Here is a 9,438-nt window from a genome sequence, read left to right as displayed (position 1 = left end):
ACGAACTCCTGGGGGTCAAAGCTGGTCATAAGGGGAAAAAAAATCACTGAAGCATTCTATTTTAATGGCAAAACCCAGCTGTTGAGGGGGAAATCAGCTTTTTTATTGTCAGTGATGCAACATTTTCATGGCAATAGTGCTGTTTTGATGACAGTTTTCCAGTTTACTCACTCCCTATTCAAATGAAAGAAAAATATGTTGATGAAAATCTGACGAGGATGCATTGATATTATCACGTTGGAAGAAAACGCATACACTCTCCATTCTTTGTGTCATGTAAATCATGATCTTTATTTTTTTTAATACAATGTATATGTGTTTACTGTAAAATTTATGAATAAAGTTCTTTTAAAAAGAGGAAATTTAAAAGAAATCAAACAAGACTGCGAGCAATTTACTCCACACCCACTTTCAAAAATAAAGGCCTTTCCAACAGGTTGATGAAACAATTCACTTGGATGGTCAAGATGGGTGGACATAGAGCTAATGTACTTCTATAGGGTGTAAAGGGCTGGATTGTGCTCCATGCTATGAGTGGTAGAAAAAGGTATTGCTCCACTGGGAGCTCTAGCAGGTGCCATGTCTCTGGAGCCCAAGTGTCTCCCTTCTCTCTATGGTGTGCAGGGGGTGAGGCTGCTGGACCGTCCTTTAATAGATGGGACAGAGTACCTCTGTAGCCATCCCATTCTATTGATGGAGATAAAGAAGAGCCAGGCCCATGACCCCACATCTTTTGGGGTGCTGGACTTGTACAATCCTTGCCACACCTTTCCACTGAGAGAGAGGACTGTGATGCTTCTGACGTTCTCCATGAAGATGCTTCATACTGGGTCTTGGGCCTTTTCACATGCACCCAGAGGCTGAGCACAATCCAGCTCTTAATCTCTCTATACATGTAAAGTTCAAGGTCAGGTCCTATGGTTGGTCCTAACTTTGTTCTTATGCCAACAAAACTCCCACAAAAGCCAACTTGTATCTGTTCTTCCCTGGTCAGGGCCCCTTGCATGGACAGAGAGGAAGCAGTTTGTGCTTTCCTTCTTCTAGAGCTGATGGGACTGGTAAGGCCCTGGGTGCTGGTTTGGTTCATTGCAAATGGAGAATAACCAGGGCTCTGAGGGCTCATGCAGGGAAAGGTCAAATATTCACTTTGTTGGCTATTCACTTCATATAAGTGAGCCTCCTGCACTGGGGAAGAGGAGGTGGTACACTATGTGATTGCTGTGTGGCTTCTTTGACTGCATGGATACAAAGGGACCATAGGACAACCGTGAACTGGGCCTGATGGAAGTTGTTTCTGTGTAAGAACTGAATGAAAACATGAACAAAGGACTCCTGAATTGGGCCCTGGAGATGCTATGTAAATGCTGCCTTTTGGGATTGCTACAGATGACTGTGATCAACTCCTGAGAGGTCGATGGAGAGAAAGTACCATCAGGTTGTGCTTTCTCTTTTCTTCTTCAAGGATCCTTTCAGCTTCCGCCACAGACTATCCTTCCGCTTCATCTTCTTCTCGGCCAGGGACAACGAGGACTCTTTCCTGCGAATTTCCCGCACCAGTCCATGAAAGACATCATCAATAAAGAAGCGCAGGGCAGCTGAAGTTTCAAAGAAGGAGCAGGAGTACTCTCTGGCTAGGCTCATACCTTCTTCAGTTGAGACCTACAAAATAAAAACCAAAGGTTATTAACATTAACAGGCTCATGTGACTTAGGCTTATCCCTTCAGGAACTCTAACCCTGGATGGGCCTAAATCCTCAGTCTACCAGTGAACAGCCAAACATGCTAACAGCTTGTGCCACAAAGACAAGCTCAACCAAGTGGATGCTCTGGGTTGATTTTGGGAGTTGTCTGCAGCACTTCTATGCCTTTCCCTCTCACCACAACTTCTAGGAGATGTTCTTCTTCATCTCCACACTTGGAGATGTTGTTATATCTGTTGACAGATGGGTAAGCGAGGCCCAGAGACAGTCATAATCATGCCCAAAAAGTTGGTTAAGCCCCTAAACACATAATCATTATCCTGAAAAGAGGATTATCTGCTCAGGTTGTGCCTAACTCTAAGGGAACTTGAACACCACAAGCACCTCCACTTGTTTTTAACCTTAAAGTTCCTCATTTGTCAAAATATCAGCAGAGGGTCAAACAGGTTGACCTTGAGCACCCCTAAGTCTATTTGGTGGATCCTGAGTTGTTCCTCTGCCCTGTCCCTTGTGGGTCTTTATGTAATAGATGTTCTCAGTGAATGCCAAACCCACATAGACCAAATCAGGGTCCATGCAAAATTCAGTATGGGCTACCCATTTCTTAAAAGAGGAAGAGGGGTGGAACAGCTTCCCTTTTTGCACAGACATGCTTTGTTACTTTGCCCAGGTGCTTACAGCACTCACATGAGATATGGGAGCCCTGCATTCAATTGTCAACTCTGCTCAAAAACATTCACCTCTCCTCTCTCTTTGAGGGTTGGTGGGCACTGTCTGGAGTGCTTTGCTTGCTGTCCCCCAAGGGTACACTATTTTTGAACTTCTAGCCCATGTGCATGCTCCTTTTTTTCATTTTTTTGTCCGCCCAAATCAGTTGATGCTCTTGTTTTCTCTTGCCGCCCCATTGAGTGGCAGCTCATAGTAACATAGTGAGCACGTGCCCATGTATCCAAGGTCAGCAAATAGGCCAATTGATGTGTCAGATGCATTTTGACATGCCTTTGTTCTCTCCACATACTGCACAGGGAGCCTAGTTACCTAACATGGGATTCTGGGTGTTCACAGCAGGGGCCAAATGCCTGAGACTTAAGTGTTGTCATGCTTCATTTTCAGAACCCCAAATCCCTTTTTTGGGTCTGTCCCTAAGGAAATTTATTAACATTACAGAAGACGTCTGCAGCAAAGCAAGGGCTTCAAAACAGCTCCCTTCGCTCTTTAACTTCTGAGCCATCTCCCTCCATCGTACTGAGCATTAGGAGAGAGAGGTGAACACTCAGGTTCCAGAGTGGCCGTCTTAGCTTTTTGGGATTTATTTGTATTTAGATATCATGATTTGTGATGATTTATTCAAATAACATTAAATCCATGTGGATAATAAGACAAGAGGACTGTGGGAGGTCCCTGTCAATATCATGCTAAATCCTAGCTTGTGAGAAATATCAATTTTCATTGACTACCTCGGGGCTATGTCTGTTTTTGTTCTTTAGTCCAGCTGCATCCAGCCATTGCTCCATTTAAATTTATTAGGCATATAAACCATAATGCTTCAGGGAAGAAGCTAACCCCTTGCTGTTTACCATTAGGAAGAAAATTCACTTCTGATTGGGTTATGGCATAATTTCCATTTATTGGAGTTCTTTGCTCTTCCTCCAATACTGAACAATTCAGAAATGGGGCACCAGACTAGACATGGAAATCCTTCAAGGAGGAATTTCAACATGGACATTTTTATATGCCTATTGCATCCACACAGACATACATCTTTATTTATTGATTTATTTAAGGAAGTGCACACATTCCTATTCATTCATACATTTTACAACCAGAGAGGGCTATTTCCTTTGACCTCCTGCATAAAGCACATCATAGATTTTCCATTCAGTTACCCCTCTATTGAGCTCGGTAATTTGTAATGTGAGTAGGTTCATTTTCAAACTCCACTTTAATGTTAATTCAATTAAAAACACTGTAAAGGTAAGCAGGGCAGTCGTGTGCCAACCTAAATAATACTCAGTGACACAGTGAAAGATTGTTATCGCTTTCCAACTGCTATAATTGCCAACCTTTAGCGAAAGGAGATGGGTAGCAATATGGTCCTTGTTTTTCTCACGGCAGCTGTGTAAGCAAAATGTGCAATTCAATATGTCTATTGGGCACCATTGAGAAATTGATTGTCTGAGCAGAAGACTCTTTTAGTCTATTTTAGACTTTTTAATCATTCTCTTTTCTTGTTATGCCATGTTCTAGTTGAAGGAAGAATTTTTTTTTTCTTTTTTTCTTTCTTCTTAAAGACACTGCAGTTCTGAGTAAACCATTAAGCAGGGCTATAATTTTACTGAAGGTTTTATACATTTATGCAGACCCAAAAATTTGTTAAAAGAACATTAAGGTTGCAAAGTCAAGCACTCAAAAGTTAAGCAATGTCTGCCCTTATTTGTCTACTCTGACCCCTCCAATAGCCTTGGGGTGCCCTCTTTCCTGCATGTGTGCATCCTTTGACTCAGGTTCCAGTAAGAACAGAGGATAACTTATCCGTCTGTCCTCATTTTTCCTCCCAAAACTATAGCAGCTGCCACCGGCTCCACAACAGTGGTAGGAAATCATCTATTCAGTTTAGTAGAGGCAGTCTTAGTCTGTTGGAACAGTGGACGGTGGCAGTAGGGGAGTGGGGGGGACTTGCAGGATATGTTCCTAACTCTCATGGGTGCCCCTTTTGATTGATTAGTCCATGATGGATTTCCAGACAAGAATCCAGTTATATCAAAGGATTGAAACCCATGGGAGAGTAAAGAAGCAAGCATGAGCATTGAACTGAAAGGAGGTAGCTGGAGGGCTAGCACAGGCTCCCTGAGATTGATACCAGTTTTACTGGAAATCTGTAGGAATCTTTCCATTGAAATCTGGGAGTCATGGAGGCAGACTGAGCTGCAAGCCTGAACAGCTGAAAAGCAGGTTGAAGTGCTGAGGGTTGGCTATGAAGCCTGGGAATGCGCTGGGTAGAGTTGGGGGAACAGGCCTTCCCCTGCCTCTCAATTCACAAAAAAACGTGGCCCCGTGAGTCCAAGTGGGATTGCATGAGTATCCGGCTGCAGGTGGGAAACACATAAAGAAGCCTATAGACCCCCTTTTCAGTCTTGTAAAGCATCCAGTTGAGGAAACAGTGCAAAAGGCAGTAAACTGAACTGGGGCATGTTCCATCTCCAAATACTTCAGGCAGCTGGGATGCAGCACAACCTCATTAGGAAAGGAAATATTTACTGGCTCCAAATGGCATTTTACAGCATTAAAATTCTGTTTGTGGCTTTTGCAAACCTCCCCTGGAAAATTACAAGTGAGATTAAATGGAGCGCTGACAGCATGCGGAGGCAGTGATGGATGAGCTGCCATCTTTAAGACAGCCAGCTCCGCACTGAGGTCAGCTCCTGCACAACCGAAAGGACAATGCAAAACGCCAAGGCTGGGAGGTGCTGGCAATCATTCTCCCCATCGGATGAAGAACACAACGGTGTCTGTACTTCAGGGGGAGAGACTAAACAAAGAAAACACATTATTTTTTTTTCTACCTGTACCCTTGGATTGTCATCAGCCAAGACATCTCCTTCAGGATCAGACTGTGCTGCCTTTAACTTGGCGTCAGTGTTTGTTGGAGTAGCGGCAGTCACAACTCCAAGTGTGCTTCCTTCAGAGAGTCAGCACTAACAAAAGCAGCTACATTATTTTGGCAGGGTTGGAGGGGGTCTCTGAACAGGACAGCAATAAACTGCACCCCCTCCCCTCTCCTGCGGACCTTGCACCTGCAGCAGCGGCAATCAGTGCAGTCTGCTAGAGACAGCTCTTGCTACTGTCCACCACTCATTAGGGGCTCCAGGTTGCTATGGGGAGCTCGTACAGACCACAGGTGGAATGATAATAGTTACAAGGATTCTTCTAAACATGTCTTACTTCACTTTCCAGCTGAGCCGCCCTCATTAGCTTTGCAACGGGAAGCTGAGTAGCAATTACAGACCTGAGACCCTCGTTTTGAACCCATCTGACAGTAGTTGCTGCAGGATGTATTGGGCCTCGATGGGAAAACTTGAGGACGAAAATGGAATATATCAAAAAAGCCACTAGTTGCAGCACAAAGAGGCCTGTTGGCTTTGCAACTGGTTTTCAGTTGAGGGTCTCTTGACAGAAATAACAGTGAATAATAGGGATTTAATAGTGGTAAGAGGAGGTCAGGGTGGGATTGTCTCTGCCAGCTGCAGTTCTACCCGTGTCAGGGACAGCCATGACCACACTGAGCTGGTGCCTGGTCTCTGGAGTCCCAGCTGTTCAGACAATTTAGTGCAATAGGAAATCTGCTCTGGGTTCAGCATGGTTGTGGCTCCATGGTTCACACCAGCAGAGGATCAGGCCTAGTGAAGTCTGAGATGACCCCCTCTGAGCTACCCCTTTGCTTGCTTTCCCCTCTCCCTTGTACTGGTGGAGAAAGGGGAGACAGATGTAGCCTTTATACCAATTTAGATCTGCCCTGCATACTCAGTTGATTTCAGAGTATGTCCCTGTGTGAACCAAGAGCATTCAGTTTACCTTTGAAATGTTGCTTGGATCCCACAGGTGCGATATAAAACCTGAGCAGAATCAAATATGATAGGAAAATCAATCAATCTTTCTGCCTTTCTAGGACTAGCAGAACTGTCACTGTTTACCTACATAATATTTATGGCCTGGAATATTATAGCAAAGAAAGGAAAGAAAGAAAGCTTTCCACCCCCTGCCATTCTTCTAACATTTACACGTACAAACTGCCCATCTTATCCCTGCCACTGAACACCAAAATTTCTGCTACCAATGGGAAAACCAAGATTGAAAGGAAATCAGTGCAGTTCAGACTGAAGGCTGTATCATTGTTGGTTCTAGAAATAGCAAAAAACTACAGATTTGGTGCCGGAGTGAAAAAATCAGAGAGAAAACAAAAATCTTGTGTCAGGTTGACCAATACTAACATTTTTGGTTTTTTGGTTTGGTGTTTTTTTTTTCCCCCTTATCACACACAACAAAACAAAAGTAGTAGTATTATTTCTAGTTCAAATTAAATATTTCGTTCCACCAGCCAAGCTGCCTTTTGCTTTCAGGAAAGCCTGTCTTTCTATTCTTTGTTAAGATTTCAATTCAACTGCCTTTCCAAAAAAATGTTTCATAAATGTCAAAATGTTTCATTTCAAAATTGTCCATGTGAAATGTTTTGCTTTTTCAAAAAAAACAAAACAAAAATCCCATTTTCTTTTACTTAAAATGCTTTGCCAAATTCTACCTGAGCCCACAAATTATTTCAGTTAACCTGAAAGCATTTGAGCTAAAAAAAACCCCCAAAACATCCCAGTCCTTAGCAAAGGGCAGCCTCCTGTTCAAGCCAGGGTTCTCTGTATGTGGTCTGCAAGGGGTGAGTTTATGGTTCCCGGGCTTCCTGCTGGCCCTCATTCCCCCATTATTCCAGCTGTTGCAGGGCTCTAGGTTCCCTCTTCCATTGGTGTCTGCTTCCTTCCCCAGGTGACAGGGCACAACAATGTGCCAGAGCTCATGGAGCCAGGGAAGCCCATGGCAGGAAGCGTCAGCATGGTGCAGCGGAGTAGCATGTGTCCGAGAAGCTGAAGGTGGGGCTGGGTCATCTGCACCCATGTGCCTGCATGCATGGTGCAACATGGGAAGGAGGAATGCCCACATGCCCAATGCACTGGGGGAGAAGCACCTATCATGTCCCCGGGGATGGGAGAAGGAAAATGCCCTTACATCTCCAATGCAATAGTGGGAGAAAGCACCCACATCCCCAGTGCAGTGAAGGGGGAAGCACCCACCTCCCTGATACAGAGCAAGGGAGGGTCCCTGGTGCAGTGATGGCTCAGAGTGCCCACAAGCCCAGGGCAGTGGGGGTCTGTTTGAGGGGCCCATGGCCCAAGTTAGCACAGCCTGCAGCCCCCATTAGTGAGACTTCTAGGGTATCCGGCCCCCAGCCTCTAGGATGTTGTATAGCTTTGGTCCAAGCAATGCAGCAGTGTGGATACAGTACTTGACTCAAATAAGTGTACATAATTTAATGTCAACATCATTACTCTTAAATCCATCTGAACATCTTCAGAGGTAATTAGTTGAATAAACCTCACTTTACCTTCACGGCATACAATTCTGCAGGCTCAGCTCTGCCGGCTTGTTAGATTACAGAGCCAGATGAGATAAAAACGGCTGCACAATTAATCATTATTGTGACTGTGTTACAATTAGTTCAGTTGCCCCCGCTTCCCAGACTTACACAAAAGCTGCTGTCTCATAAGAACATTGTCCCTTGTTTTCATTTGTACCTCTCTTTTCGAGGATAAATCTGCTGATTGCAAGCCTCAGGAGTATTAGAGATTAGACTGGGACTTTGTTCAGGGTGCTATAAATATTGTGTGATGAATATGCAAGCTCTGATTATGTTCTCTGTTACAATGGTGTTAATCAAAAGAACTCACCTGGCAACACAAGGGTTGTACTACTGTAGGATAGGCTGATACTGTACAACCATCCCTTTGCCTTAGCCTGACTGTAGGTGAAACTCTCCCACAAGGAAGTAACACCAGCACAATGGACCTAAATGCCAGGTGTAGAGGTAACAAAGGAGAACCCACAAAAAATCATAGAAAATTAGGGTTGGCAGGGACCAGAAGTTATTTAGTCCAACCCCTGCTCAAAGCAGGACCAGCTCCACCTTTATCATCCCAGCCAAGGCTTTGTCTAGCCAGGTGTCAAAAAACCTCCATGGATGGATATTGCACAGCCTCTCTGGGTGTCCCATTCCAGGGCTTTACTATTCTCCTGGTAAGAGTTTTTCCTAATATCTAATCTTAACATGCCTTGATGAAACTTGAGAGCATTCCTTCTTGTTTTGTCATCTGCCCCCACTGAGAACAGTCCAGCTCCATCCTCTTTGAACCACCCTGCAGGGAGCTGAAGACTGCTATTCAATCCTCCCTCCAGGTTGGCTGTTCCTCATGACCTTGTTCTCTTATAGGTGCTTCACAATAGATCTCCACTTTCTTTCCAGGTACATTGAAGCCACACTGGCTGATCTATTATTCCCCTCTTCCTCCTTCCTCTCTTTTTTAAAGATATACATTATATTTGACCTTCAGTCATCCAGAACCTCACCCAATCTCCTTGAGTTTACAATATTAATATCAAAGTCATAATGAAGTAGCAGTTACTAACATCACATTGAAACAATAGATCTACACTGGAGGGTAACTGGGCTGAGGCCGCGCGCTCCCGGTGCATGATTGTCATGGCAGACTTTAACTACCCAGCCATCTCGTGGGAGGAGTGCTCAGCCAAATCCGAGCAGTCGCAAAACCTTCTCTCATGTGTGGATGACCTCTATCTGATGCAGGAAATCTACAGGCTGACAAGAAGTAAGACGCTGCTCGACCTCATACTGGCAACCGGGGATGACCTAATCAGTGACCCAATGATCAAAGGGAAGCTGGGTGACAGTGACCACAAGCTGATCACCTTCACCATCTGCCATAAAGCTGGTGAGTCAGTCAGTAATACAGAAGTCCTCGACTTCAGGAAAGCTGACTTTGACAAGCTAAGGAGCCTTGTCAGTGAGGCTCCACAACCCAAAGGGGAGAGGAGTTCAGGATGAATGGTTGCTCATCAAGGAAGCAATTCTGGATGCCAAGCAAAGTCCATCCCGTCTCAGAGGAAAGGCAGAAAAAGG

The 9,438-nt window shown here is 44.5% G+C and overlaps 1 protein-coding gene across 1 annotated transcript in view; it reads right to left on the bottom strand.

Annotated features, from left to right (window-relative positions):
- Positions 1–263: 263 nt before the first annotated feature.
- RIT2 (Ras like without CAAX 2) overlaps positions 264–9,438 on the bottom strand; it is a 297,208-nt gene continuing 288,033 nt past the window's right edge. Inside the window, exon 5 of the mRNA XM_014594101.3 lies at positions 264–1,659. Within this exon, the coding sequence (XP_014449587.1) occupies positions 1,432–1,659 (228 nt within the window). The 3' untranslated portion in view covers positions 264–1,431. The remainder of the gene's footprint in view (positions 1,660–9,438) is intronic.

This window comes from Alligator mississippiensis, chromosome 3 (assembly GCF_030867095.1).
Source record: "Alligator mississippiensis isolate rAllMis1 chromosome 3, rAllMis1, whole genome shotgun sequence".
In the NCBI taxonomy this organism is placed as follows: Eukaryota; Metazoa; Chordata; order Crocodylia; family Alligatoridae; genus Alligator; species Alligator mississippiensis.
This window is presented reverse-complemented; position numbering and strand designations above follow the sequence as displayed.